Source organism: Lepidochelys kempii, chromosome 1 (genome assembly GCF_965140285.1).
Source record: "Lepidochelys kempii isolate rLepKem1 chromosome 1, rLepKem1.hap1, whole genome shotgun sequence".
Taxonomy (NCBI): domain Eukaryota; kingdom Metazoa; phylum Chordata; order Testudines; family Cheloniidae; genus Lepidochelys; species Lepidochelys kempii.
In genome coordinates this window covers 8,128,229-8,142,768 of record NC_136380.1, presented here as the reverse complement: position 1 = coordinate 8,142,768, position 14,540 = coordinate 8,128,229, and the positions used below count along the sequence as shown (strand labels likewise).

General features: G+C 46.1%; 1 protein-coding gene across 7 annotated transcripts in view; it reads left to right on the top strand.

The window, feature by feature from the left end:
- Positions 1-14,540, top strand: part of STIM1 (stromal interaction molecule 1) — a 200,768-nt gene that overhangs the window by 166,147 nt on the left and 20,081 nt on the right. For all 7 annotated transcript variants that reach the window (XM_073333046.1, XM_073333067.2, XM_073333056.1 and 4 more), the window contains 2 exons: positions 9,883-10,060; positions 13,233-13,400. In XM_073333046.1, coding sequence (XP_073189147.1) covers positions 9,883-10,060; positions 13,233-13,400 — 346 coding nt within the window. The remainder of the gene's footprint in view (positions 1-9,882; positions 10,061-13,232; positions 13,401-14,540) is intronic.

Below are 14,540 nucleotides of genomic sequence, written 5' to 3'. Positions count from 1 at the left end.
CAAGCACTCTGATTCTTAGCTAACATGACTTGGATGCCCCTGCTATAGTTGACAGGGGCTTGACACCCTTGTGTTTGAGCCTATTGTCTTACTGTAAATGGGAACTTGCTCCTGATGCGTCATACTTTCCTGTGCTCCAGCAGTGAAGCAGGTCAGCTATTGCTTCTTTGTCAGTCCAAATGATATTGAAAGAAACCAGAATTCTTTTGCTTTCCTTTTAAAATCATAAAATAGACTTGCTCCTACAGGAAGAAAAAGCCTTTCAAAAAGAATGTTAAGTAATCTGGCTCCTTCAGAATCCATCATGTGGACTGACTCAGGTTGCATCTTCATATTAGCCAAGAGAGAGGGTGAAACACATCAATATTCTGGAAATGGTTCAGGAGAGGAATTTGGCCAAATTTCCTCATGGATTCTTCCTCTGAAGAATCTGGAGGAGCCACCGCTTCCCAGGCACTACAGGGATATCCAGATCTCATAAGTTGTTTACTAGGAAGCACAAAAAAAGTTAGAAAATTCAGTACTGGAACATTAAACATAAGCAGCTGAACTCAGTCTCTCGTTCATCATAAAAATGTTTCATTTCTTCTTTGGCAAAATACTGTGAGCTGCAGAATGCAACTTTTACTCACATGAGTAATTGCATTGACCTCAGCGTGGCTGCTTACATGTGTAACTGCTGCTACAGGCCCTATGTATGGACAAAGGGTTACTACTGACAATCTCATTTTCTTCTTTAAAAAAGGTTAGTTTCTTGCTGAAATCACCATTTTTAACAGAGCCTGGTAGATTTTGGCTCTAATTATTTTTACTTGTCCCTTGAATATAATTTTCAAGGATACAGAGCCCACTCTGGTTGCCGTAGAAGTCGATGGCTAAACTCCCAATGGCTGCAGTGTGAGCAGACTTCTAAGCCAATCGTGTGTGTGCACTAGCTTGCGGGAAAAGTTGCCTGTACATGTGCCAGCATCTCAGGAATGTAAACCTGCCGTGAAGATTTTTACAAACACTTCAGCCATTGGAAACTGTGTCACATACACACACAGTACTGGAGCCTGGTTCCTTACCTATCCTGTCAGAACAGCTGGCAGAGAATAGCCCTGCTCATGAGTGTTGTGTTTGTGAGAACTTTCTTCTGTCAAGTAGCTCTGTGTGATGACAGTAGTTGGCATTCACCTGAAAGGAAAGATGTGTGTCAAGATGATGGTGCCAAACTCACCACCTTCCCTTCTTGGTGACACACACATATGATCTGCTTTGTTCCTGACATGCAGAGAGGAAAAACTACATTGACTGTATGTCTTCGAGGCAGCCAGTTCTGAGCAACAAATCATTTCAGGGTTGTGTATAATTTTACCATTGCCAGATTGGCAATTCCACGAAGAAAAAGGATTTGCTAAAGTGAGAAACCAATAGGATTTCCTATTTGAAGTCTGACTGCCCATTGAGATAATTACTGTAGAGCATCAGAATTTTACTCTGTACCTCTAAGTGTATGCTTTTAGGTAGGACCTGGAGGCAACTTCTGAGTTTATGCTGGGGTTTTAAGGGAATTTGCCCTGTAGAAATTGGGCCTAAATACTAACATTGCTGCAAACGTGCTGTGTAAGACATGACCTTGGGATCTGTCACTGAAGATAGGACAACATAAACAAGTAGATGGGCCAGTGAACGTTCGCTAATGTTACCTAAAGCCAAACACGAAGAAACCTGAAACCGCATATGCCAGGCAGAGCTAAAAGCTTCAGAGAGACCTCCTCATGACAGGTCTGCAGAGCATTAAAGTGGGAAGGATTGTCTGTGGACAGAGCACTGACCTGGAAGGAAGGAGGTGAGTGATCATTTCCTGGCTCAGCCACAGACTCCCTGGTGACCTTGTGCAAACCAACTTGCCCAGGGTAGACTGATTCCCCTTCTGTAAAAAGGGAATAATACTCCCCTACCTCACATGATGCTGAGAGGATACGTTTATTAGTCTGCAAGGTGCTCAGATGCTGTGGTGATAGAGAATGCTATGTACAAGTCATCTTTCAGTGGTCCAAATGGAAGTCATTCCATGGTTCTCTTCGAAAAATTGTGACTAATCTGGGTTCCAGACAAACGATGTGAGTCACACTGAAACAGGTGTCTGTCCAAGGTGCTGAGTAGAATCATAGAATATCAGGGTTGGAAGGGACTTCAGGAGGTCATCTAGTCCAACTCCCTGCTCAAAGCAGGGCGGATCCCCAATTTAATCATCCCAGCCAGGGCTTTGTCAATCCTGACCTTAAAAACTTCTAAGGAAGGAGATTCCACCACCTCCCTAGGTAACGCATTCCAGTGTTTCACCACGCTCCTAGTGAAAAAGTTTTTCATAATATCCAACCTAAATCTCCCCCACTGCAACTTGACACCATTACTCCTTGTTCTGTCATCTGCTACCACTGAGAACAGTCTAGAGCCATCCTCTTTGGAACCCCCTTTCAGGTAGTTGAAAGCAGCTATCAAATCCCCCCGCATTCTTCTCTTCCGTAGACTAAACATCCCCAGTTCCCTCAGCCTCTCCTCATAACTCATGTGTTCCAGTCCCCTAATAATTTTTGTTGCCCTCCGCTGGACTCTTTCCAATTTTTCCACATCCTTCTTGTAGTGTGGGGATCAAAACTGGACACAGTACTCCAGATGAGGCCTCACCAGTGTCGAATAGAGAAGAATGATCACGTCCCTCGATCTGCTCGCTATGCCCCTACTTATACATCCCAAAATGCCATTGGCCTTCTTGGCAACAAGGGCACACTGTTGACTCATATCCAGCTTCTCGTCCGCTGTAACCCCTAGGTCCTTTTCTGCAGAACTACTTCCTAGCCACTCGGTCCCTAGTCTGTAGCGATGCATGGGATTCTTCCGTCCTAAGTGCAGGACTCTGCACTTGTCCTTGTTGAACCTCATCAAATTTCTTTTGGCCCAATCCTCCAATTTGTCTAGGTCCCTCTGTGTGTCCTGTCCCTACCCTCCAGCGTATCTACCACTCCTACCAGTTTAGTGTCATCTGCAAACTTGCTGAGGGTGCAATCCACACCATCCTCCAGATCATTTATGAAGATATTGAACAAAACCGTCCCCAGGACCGACCCTTGGGGCACTCCACTTGATACCGGCTGCCAATTAGACATGGAGCCATTGATCACTACCCGTTGAGCCCGACAATCTAGCCAGCTTTCTATCCACCTTATAGTCCATTCATCCAGCCCATACTTCTTCAACTTGCTGGCAAGAATACTGTGGGAGACAGTGTCAAAAGCTTTGCTAAAGTCAGGGAACAACACGTTCACTGCTTTCCCTCCATCCACAGAACCAGTTATTTCGTCATAGAAGTCAATTAGATTAGTCAGGCATGACTTGCCCTTGGTGAATCCATGCTGACTGTTCCTGATCACTTCCTCTCCTCTAAGTGCTTCGGAATTGATTCCTTGAGGACCTGCTCCATGATTTTTCCAGGGACTGAGGTGAGGCTGACTGGCCTGTAGTTCCCAGGATCATCCTCCTTCCCTTTTTTAAAGATAGGCACTACATTAGCTTTTTTCCAGTCATCCGGGACTTCCCCTGATAGCCATGACTTTTGAAAGATAATGGCCAATGGCTCTGCAATCACATCCGCCAACTCCTTTAGCACTCTCGGATGCAACGCATCCGGCCCCATGGACTTGTGAACGTCCAGCTTTTCTAAATAGTCCTGAACCACTTCTTTCTCCACAGAGAGCTGGTCATCTCCTCCTCATGCATTGCTGCTCAGTGCAGTAGTCTGGGAGCTGACCTTGTTTGTGAAGACAGAGGCAAAAAAAGCATTGAGTACGTTAGCTTTTTCCACATCCTCTGTCACTAGGTTTCAGAGGAACAGCCGTGTTAGTCTGTATTCGCAAAAAGAAAAGGAGTACTTGTGGCACCTTAGAGACTAACCAATTTATTTGAGCATGAGCTTTCGTGAGCTACAGCTCACTTCATCAGATGTCACTAGGTTGCCTCCCTCATTCAGTAGGGGGCCCACACTTTCCTTGACTTTCTTCTTGTTGCTAACATACCTGAAGAAACCCTTCTTGTTACTCTTAACATCTCTTGCTAGCTGCAACTCCAGGTGTGATTTGGCCTTCCTGATTTTACTTCTGCATGCCCGAGCAATATTTTTATACTCATCCCTGGTCCTTTGTCCAATTTCCCACTTCTTTTAAGCTTCGTTTTTGTATTTAAGATCAGCAAGGATTTCACTGTTAAGCCAAGCTGGTCGCCTGCCATATTCACTATTCTTTCTACACATCGGGATGGTTTGTCCCTGTAATCTCAATAAGGATTCTTTAAAATACAGTCAGCTCTCCTGGACTCCTTTCTCCCTCATGTTATTCTCCCAGGGGATCTTGCCCATCAGTTCCCAGAGGGAGTCAAAGTCCGCTTTTCTGAAGTCCAGGGTCCGTATTCTGCTGCTCTCCTTTCTTCCTTGTGTCAGGATCCTGAACTTGACCATCTCATGGTCACTGCCTCCCAAGATCCCATTCACTTTTGCTTCCCCTACTAATTCTTCCCGATTTGTGAGCAGCAGGTCAAGAAGAGCTCTGCCCCAGTTGGTTCCTCCAGCACTTGCACCAGGAAATTGTCCCCTACATTTTCCAAAAACTTCCTAGATTGTCTGTGCACCGCTGTGGTGCTCTCCCAGCAGATATCAGGGTGATCGAAGTCTCCCATGAGAACCCGGGCGTGCGATCTAGTAACTTCTGCGAGTTGCCGGAAGAAAGCCTCGTGCACCTCATCCCCTTGGTCCGGTGGTCTATAGTAGACTACCACCACAACATCACCCTTGTTGCTCACACTTCTATAATTAATCCAGAGACTCTCAGGTTTTTCTGCAGTTTCATACTTGAGCTCTGAGCAGTCATACTGCTCTCTTACATACAGTGCAACTCCCCCACCTTTTCTGCCCTGCCTGTCCTTCCTGAACAGCTTATATCTGTCCATGACAGTACTCCAGTCATGTGAGTTATCCCACCAAGTTTCTGTTATTCCAATCACATCATAATTCCTTGACTTTGCCAGGACTTCCAGTTCTCCCTGCTTGTTTCCCAGGCTTCATGCATTTGTGTATAGGCAGTTGAAATAAATCGCTGATCGTCCCTCTTTCTCAGTATGAGGCAGGAGCCCTCCCCTCTCACGCGCTCCTGCTCGTGCTTCCTCCCGGTATCCCACTTCCCCACTTACCTCAGGGCTTTGGTCTCCTTCCCCCGGTGAACCTAGTTTAAAGCCCTCCTCACTAGGTTAGCCAGCCTGCTTGCGAAGATGCTCTTCCCTCTCTTCGTTAGGTGGAGCCCGTCTCTGCCTAGCACTCCTCCTTCTTGGAACACCATCCCATGCTCAAAGAATCCAAAACCTTCTCTCCGACACCACCTGCGTAGCCATTCGTTGACTTCCACGATTTGACGGTCTGTACCCAGGCCTTTTCCTTCCACGGGGAGGATGGACGAGAACACCACTTGCGCCTCAAACTCCTTTATCCTTCTTCCCAGAGCCACGTAGTCTGGAGTGATCCGCTCAAGGTCATTCTTGGCAGTATCATTGGTGCCCACGTGGAGAAGCAGAAAGGGATAGCGATCCGAGGGCTTGATGAGTCTCGGCAGTCTCTCCGTCACATCGCGAGTCTTAGCTCCTGGCAAGCAGGAGACTTCTCGGTTTTCCTGGTCAGGGCGGCAGATAGATGACTCAGTCCCCCTGAGGAGAGAGTCCCCGACCACCACCACCCACCTCCTTCTCTTGGGAGCGGTGGTCGTGGAACCCCCAACCCTAGGACAGTGCATCTCTTGCCTTCCAATTGGCGGAGTCTCCTTCTGCTCCCTTCCCTCAGACGTATCATCTGGTCCACTCTCCGCATTAGTACCTGTGGAGACAACATGAAAACGGTTACTTACCTGTATCTACGTTGCTGGTACATGGATGTTCCCCTTTTTTCTTCTGGAGGTCACATGATGCCAAATTTCTTCACCGTCCTCCTGTCCCCGATGTGCAGCCTGCTCTGAATCTTCAGAACCTTGTGCCCGTAGAAGCATATCTTGACGTCTGTCCAGGAAATCTTCAGTTTCTCTTATACAACGCAGGGTCGAAACCTGTTGCTCCAGATCTTGAACCTTCTCTTCCAATATGGAGACCAGCTTGCACTTTGTACAGACAACGTCGCTTCTGTCCTGTGGAAAAAAGACAAATGTACATAATGCCCTTTCCACGGTCTATCAAATGGCTACTTCGTTGCCTCACTTAGAACTTTGTGAGGGCCTTTGAGATGTCTAGAGCAGGAAAGGTTGATACAGGAAGTCAAATCTGTTCTAATCTAGAACATTTACAGGATATCCCTTAATGGCAACTGTTCCCAGGAAGTCTGCCAAATTGCTTGCATTTGCATCAGTGTAAATTCAGAATAACTCCACTGAACTCAGTGGAGAGCCACTAGTGTAAAACTGGCATATGTGAATCCAGTCGCACTGACTGAGAACATGCAGGGAAAAGTTATTTTTGTCTTTGGTGAGCAACAGAGGAAATGTTGTTTGCATGAAACATGAATAATAAAAAGGGGGAAAAGAAGAACTCTGACTAGTGCATTCGAGAGAAATATTAAGGATTAATCCCTTTCCCTTTCCCCCAATGCCACACACACCACCGGGACATTTCCCCTTTAAACAGACAGCATTCTAATGTCTGTGGAGGATTAACAAGCCTAGTATGGAAGTGATGGAGCAATGATCCATGGAGGGCAGAGAGCGTGGGTTTATCTCTAAACTTGGAACGTCTCAATAGGATTCTTTTAAAATTAGGAATGAAAATATTTGTTTCTCAGCAGAACCGTAAATTGAAAATAAACACTTGTCCAGCAGCACAGCCAACAAAATGGCTGAAGAAAGTCCAGCCCATCCAAATTTTGTTTTGAACTGCCATCTCTACACCATGAGGAGGGTTGTGTTTGCAGTGTTCTCTGGGGTTTGCACTCTTAAGTGGAGCAGTGGACTGCTCCCCTCTAGCCCCTGCTCCCAAAACACGGGTTTCGTTTGTTCATAGTAATGTTTCGAAGTGCGTCTTTAACATTCTTCCCATTTTTTTAATCTGGGCTGTGAAGTAAACAGAAGACAGATGTAGTCCTTTATTTTTGTACAAGGACTCAAAGAGAGCAGTCTAAGTGCGTGTATCACATAGAGCAGAATTCTGCGATAAGGATCGGCTTCAACTCATTTGGTTTGTTTGTAACTGAATGGTCACTTGTGGTCTCATGAAACTAGCGTTTCTCAAAGTAGCAGTGCGTAGAAGCAACGTCTCATGCAGGCAGGTTCTGCTTCCCTACCCCTCTTAGAGCTTTAACAAAAATCAACCCTCCTGGCGTCTGGTTTGTTCACACAAGTTGCTTCCCACAAACAGTCACTCTTCCTGGGGCTGGAGGTTTTCCTTGCCATCCCTCCTCAGAGGGTCTTGATTACTCCCAGTATGTCTAAAGGAAACCTGCCGGCCAAGGGTTCTAGTGGCCTGGGCAAGGGTCCTTGCCTTTGATTGCAGTTAGTTCCTGGTGTACCTCAGAGCTGCTGTTCTGCACATATCTCAGTTTTTCCCTTCTTTTGGTTTGGAAAGGGGGGTAAATAATCAGAAACTGAGCTGTTATTCCAGTGTGGGGGTTGGATACCCCGAATGAGAAGAGATTTGGTGACTGGAAATGCTTTTAGCTGGGACGATTCAGCTTGCAGTTTAGTTTTTAAAAGTCTTCCGCAGCCTGTTAGCTATTTTTGTAGCCAGTCTTTGAATCTTTATGCTTAAGCCCAGTAATGGTTTCATTGGCTCAGTTTATGCCTGCCTGACCTCAGAAAGCTATTATCCTCATAACTCCTAAACCATACTACAGTTATCTTAAAACTCCAACAAATCCTGAAAAGGAAACTGACTGACCAGAACGTGGAATATAAATAGAAAGGATGGGTTTGTTTAAGTTGGGACCGTAACCTGACCTGCAGAGACAAGGGACAAAAATGTCCTCACAGTGCACTCTGGGTCACAAGGTCTCTACTATTTAAACACACCATTGTGTCCAGCTATATTGATTTACCATCTACTAGAGCACAGGATCTCTAGAGAAAAAAGGAAAACAGCTCAGAGTTTAAGGCCAGAAGGGACCATTAGATCATCTAGTCTGACCTCCTGCACATCGCAGACCATAGAATTTCATCCAGGTACCCTGGCATTGAGCCCAATAATGTGTGTTCGAAGCATCTTCTAGAAAGGCATCAAAAGATGGAGAATTCACCACTTCCCTTGGTAGTTTGTTCCAGTAGTTAATCACCCTGTTAAAAAGTGTGCCTTGTTGCCAGTGTTTAATTAGGTGCTGGGGACTCAAACAATTTTTTTGCTTTTATAACTGATGCGGCAAACCCAGGGGTGCCGGGGCTAGGACTGCCAAGCCGAGAGGTGCCGGGGCTAGGAACTGCCAAGCCAAGAGGTGCCGGGACTCAGCCCTGGCACAAATTAAGCCCTGCTTATTGCTAAGTTGAGTGTGTCCGGCACAGCTTCCAGCCATTGGTTCTTGTTCTGCCTTTCTCTACTAGATTAAAGAACCCTCTAGTACCCAGTGTTTTCTTCTCAGCAACATACTTATACAGCATTAGTCTTTGTAGCCTGAATGATAAAGTGAACCCCCCCCCACACACACACACAGACACACACATTTCAACTGAATACATGCTGCAGAATCATTGTCTTAACATTGGCAGTCAGTCTCCCTGTTAGAAATGATCATTGCACTTAATTTATTTTAAAGAATAACTAACATTTGGAATTTGAAGTGGTTTTGGTGACAAACACTGGAGACTCCAGTGACCTTGTTCTTTGTACGGGCCAGTCGGAGTGAGTCAGGTTCATTCCTGATGTCACTTTGATGACTTCAGTGGAATAACACTAGGGTAGAATTTGTCCTAGTACATCCTCTCCTGCTTTGCAGCTCACATTTTCTTCCTCCTTAGCTTAATTCTTCCTCAGTGCACTCAGGAGGCTGCAGCGCCAAGGTGCTGTGTCTGAGGGAGGTAGCAGCACAGCCTTGGAAGCACCCTCCAAAAAATGAAAATGCAGTAAAAAGCCTGAAACAGCAGGCTGAGAGAGTTACCTGAAAAGCTATTGATCAGAGTCCTGAAAATCCTGGGGTGCGCCAGCATCAGTTTTCCTGACCAAAGGGTAAATAATCTGTAATTTTATCTTGCATCCATGCAAAATCAATACTGATTTAATCCCATGGTGGAGAAAATTAACCACTCTTGGGAGGAGGGTGTGTCTAAATTTGGATCCAGTGGGAAATGGAATATGTGGGCAGATCTCATCTGCATGTGTACACATGCACAGCCACGTCCCGAGGCTTGTTAAAAACTCAAGTATTTACCTCCCTGAAGTAGAGTGATATAGATTATGTCCATTTCCATAATGGCGAAGGCCTCTGTTTCTGGGTTTCTGTGAATACGCAGAAGAATCAAATGAGTTTGCAGCTCAATTTCATCAGACTGTGGCTTGTGTTCTTCTGGTATTTAAAAAATAAACGTGGCTGAAAATCTGAAGTTGATCATTTAGTTTCATGGAAAACTTTTCCTTGAGTTTTCTTAATGTTGACGTTTCAGTGCCACAGAGACTCTGTGCTGAATTGTGCTTTCCCTCTGGATTTACAGCAGCATCACTCTACTGTTATCAGTGGAGTTCCTCTGGGTTTACACCAGTGCAGGTGAGAGCAGAGGTTGGTCTTGTATGTCCTCACATGTGTGCAGCTAGTCATGCAGTAATTGTTCAGTGGGCTCCTTCGCCCAGGTACACACAGCCCTGTGTGCACTAGCAGTTCCCTGTGTCTATGTGCATTAGGCTGCAGAAGGCCCAGGAGGAACACCGCACCGTGGAAGTGGAGAAGGTGCACCTGGAGAAGAAGCTCCAAGACGAGATCAGTATCGCCAAGCAAGAGGCACACCGGCTGCGGGAGCTGCGAGAGGGGACAGAGAACGAGCTGAGCCGACAGAAGTATGCTGAACAGGAGCTGGAGCAGGCAAGCATTGCATACCATATGTACAAGCAGAAACGGGGGGCGGGACACCCACACACTGTATGGCCATTGCTTCATCCCGCTGGGAAACACAGCTAGACTCTCCTTAGTGTGCCCTGTTGCCACTGTTCTCCCAGTTGACCTTAGGGATAGGAGAGATCCAACTATCTCTGCCACTTCCTCATATAATACTTTCCCTCAAAGGCACCTTCTCATGAGGCTCAGCCGATCTGCTCTATGCCGTCACCAGAGGGGATCCCTGGAGAGTAACGCAAGACACGCTTCCAGAGCTGAATGTGCTGTCCCTTGCTCCACGGCCTCTGCCGTCCCCAAGGGGAAGGTATTGAGTTTGAGCCAGACCTCTGATCCTCCTGTGCTGAGACCCAACCAGGGGGCTGGCCCCTCCCCCTGTGTACGGCACGTCACTTCCTGTATTTTAGGAGACCTTGAGGCAGCACTCAAATGAATTCTAAACTGCTTCTGCAACACCCCATCCCCCTCTTTCCCGAAGAACCTCCAGGCTACTGAAACACTTGCTGCCAGCGTTGAGCATTTACATACAGTTTCCCAAGACAGTCGTTTCCTGTCAGGCTATCGCACACAAATACACTACAGTCCAGTACAGCCACCCACGTGTTGTCACACAAATACAGATTGTATTGTTTGTGCATTGTGTGTGTCAAGTCACACCCATTGCCCCCTTCTCCTCCTATTAAAATTTGTAATGAAAGCTGAAGCCAGTGGTGACTTAACCAATCTGTTGTTTCTTAGAGGCCTTCCCGTGGGATTCATTGAGTGGGTGAGTAATGGCTTTATCCACCCAGCGTGCACTGTGTGATATAACACAATCACCACTGAAATGGACTAGAGGCCACAGATGTAATTCACTAGCCACTCCCACTGACCATAAGAGCCAAAGGCAACCTGTCAAAATCTAAGATACTTTTGGGTCCCTGTGAATCCTGAAATCTGAGCTACTCTTGCACCAGTTGATGCTGCTAAGAAGAAGATCTGGTTTTTCAAAGACCATGTTGGAGGCTCCTAGTGGAGAGCAAAGTTAGCCATGCCTTAGCGAGATGACCTCGTCTGTACACACTGACCCCTTCCAGTGGCATCAAACCCCACCCAGATTATAAACCTTGCTCAGGCTTCAGTCTTTCCAGAGCCCATTCTCCCCTTATATATTGGTCCCCTTACTGCCATTTTACACTACTACCTTCCTGTTTAGTTTCCCAAAACAGATTTTTTTGTTTCCATGTGAACCCTGCTGTCCATAAACATTTTGAGCAAATCTCTGGTCTCAGATTCAAGTGGTTCATCTCCACGGTTCTGCTCTGCCTGTGTGCTCGGCACTCCCAGGCACTCAGATACCATGGGGTTGGGTGTGCGGTCAGAACCTATATTGATTAGAGAGGACAGAACTCCATGTATGGTAGGAGATCAGATCAGTGGAAGTTGAGATTGGTGTGGAGAATTTAGTCCATCATGAAGATTATGATGCTGTCCCTGTATTTCTGTGAACGATTTAGGGATATTACATTTAACGTTAAAATTGCAGACAATAGTAAAATGGTGGGTAGTTAACTCTGGAATATGGCTGCTTTATAAGTCCCTCTAGACCAGTGGTTCAGGAGTACATGAGTTCTTTTCAGGGGGGACGCAAGAAAAATCCTGTAATGGCAGACAACACATTTTGTTTAGTAAGACATGGCAATCTAATCATAAAGTATATTATGACCCTATCTCATAGGGTACATGGTACACTACTTATTTGGAAAGAAATACATAGCCTAAAAAATGTGAAGTCCACTGCTCTAGATGGACTGGTAAATGTGCTCACAGATAGAATATGAAATTTCAAATGTCTGAGTGTAGTGTGATGTCCTTGGCTAGAAATAATGCTCAAGCCAAATGCAACTTAAATGGAGCTGAGTTAGTTAACACGGTAAAGGAATCTGATCTGGGTTTACTGAGAGATTCATTTAAACATTTACATTCTCAATCCAGTGTGCAGCTGTCTATCCTGGAAAAAGAAAGGGTGTTCACCAAAGCTATGTTGACACAAGCTTCTTGCTAGCAAGGTGCTAACATGGGCTGAACCCTAGATAGGACCTGCTCCAACCCCCGATAAAGGCATCCCGTTGAAGTCACAGGGTTGTAAAGCACTTTGAGATCTGATGAAAGGCACTAAATATGTGTAAATTCTTGTGAATGATTACCAAAACCAGGCATTTGTCCAAGGGTTTTGTGCCTTCATTGTGCTTGCCACCCCCTGGTTTTTGATCCTCCTACTCCAGGTTCAGGCTGGGGAAGAGGCTTGGCTGGGCTGCAGAGAGAGGAATTGCAGGTGGAACATGTGACTATACTGACCAAGCAGCGCACTTTGTGTCTAAATGTTTCTATCTTTTTGCTCCAGTGTGAAAGTCTCCTTTTAACAAGCCCTTTGTGTTTGACTTAGTCACTGCACTGAAAAGAGGCAGCTGCTTGCTCAGAGTTGTCAGCAAGTCTTTGCTTTAAGGAGGGTGCAATTCCATCCCTTGCAGATCAGAAGAGAGGGGCACAGAGATCTACAGGGCTCGGAGATCAACACTCTGAATGCTTTTACTCTCCTCTCATCCAGTCCAGTGTTATTCCAGTTACTCCTCTTCTCCCTCACACCAGCGTAAATCAGAATCAGACCCTCCGTCTTCACAGACTTAGAGAGATAGACCAGATCTGCATTGCCTAAACATTCTGCTTAACTGCACTGGTAGCTGAAGTGATTAGGGACAACCGCAGCCCAGTTCCTGATAATGGTAGAGCAAAACGAATCAGAAAGGGATCCAGCCTACAGAATAGAGGGAAGTCCTGTAGGTTGCTCCAATTGCTCGTGCAGCAGCTTCTCCCGTGCAGAATGATCCCCAAGGAAGAGAATAGTGCTGTCCTACCCCCCAGGAGCACAGTTGTCCCTTTGGCTCAGTGCACAGGAATTCTCCCTCTTCTACTGACCCCAAGCCACAGCCAGCCTCGGTTTGCTGGAGATTGTTTTCCTTTTTGGTGCCATTACAAGTGTTGGGACTGCAACCGACAATCCGCTGAAGGGACTACCTCGGAGAGTGCTAACTGGAATGAAAGGGTCCCTCTCCCGCTCCTACGCCTTCCTGTAATGCTGCTGCTGTGACTGTTTCCGTTACAGGTCCGAATGGCGCTGAAGAACGCAGAAAAAGAGCTTGAATCCCACTGCAGTTGGGCCGCACCAGAGGCCTTGCAGAAATGGCTCCAGCTGACCCACGAAGTGGAGGTCCAGTACTACAACATCAAGAAACAGAATGCAGAGAAGCAGCTGCTGGTGGCCAAAGAGGGGGTGAGAACTTCAGTCTCTTTAGTCCTAAATTCTTACCTCCCTGAGGCTGGGGTATGAAATCCATAGATATTTACAGCTCCATAGACCTAGAACGTCTCTCTCTCTCTCTGTGCTGTTCTTTCCTGCCTGCTCCCATCTCTTCTTTCTGCAAACCACCTTCTGACTGATCTTGCTTGCCTGCCATAGTGCAACATAAGGAAATCCTTGCTTGCAGGGACTCGACCCCAGTCCTAGAGCCATGTGTTGTGCTTCGTAGCTCTGGTTTGGGTGAGATACCGTGTAACATCTTGACAATAGTATGTGACTATTGCTCTGTGCATAGAACCACAGAACTGTAGGGCTGGTGGGGTCCTTAAGAGGTCATCTAGTGATTCTAGTTCATCGCCCCACCCTTCCCCCCAGCGTTGAGGCAGAATCAAGTAAACCAAGACCATCCCTATCAGATGTTTGTTCAACCTGTTCTTAAAGCCTCCAATAATGGGGATTCTGCTGCTTCCCTTGAAAGCCTGTTGCAGAGTTTAACTATCCTTGTAGTTGGAAAGGATTCCTAATATCTAACCTAAATCTCCCTTGCTACAGATGAAGCCCATCACTTCTTGTCCCATCACAGTGGACATGGAGAACAATTTATCACTAGCCTCTGTATAATAGCCCTTAACATATTTGAAGGTTGTTGTCAGGTCTCCCCCTCAGTCTTCTTTTCTCAAGACTAAGTATGCCAGGGCTTTTTAACCGTTTCTGATAGGTCAGGGTTTCTAAACCTCTTATTATTTTTGGTATTTTCCTCTTGACTCTCTCCAGTTTGTCCACATCTTTCTTGAAGCATGATGCCCAGTACTGACAACAGGACTCCAGCTGAGACCTCTCTGATGCTGCAGATAGTGAGACAGTTACCTCCCGTGTCTTACATATGACACTCTTGTTAATACATCCCAGAATGATATTAGCTTGTTTCAAAACTGCATCACATCGTTGGCTCATGTTCAATTTGTGATCCACTATAACCCTCAGATCCCTTTCAGCCGTATAACCGCCTGGCCACTTATTCCCCGTTTTGTAGCTGTGCATTTGATTTTTCCTTCCTAAGTGTAGTACTTTGCACTTGTCATTATTGTATTTCATCTTGTTGATTTGAGACCA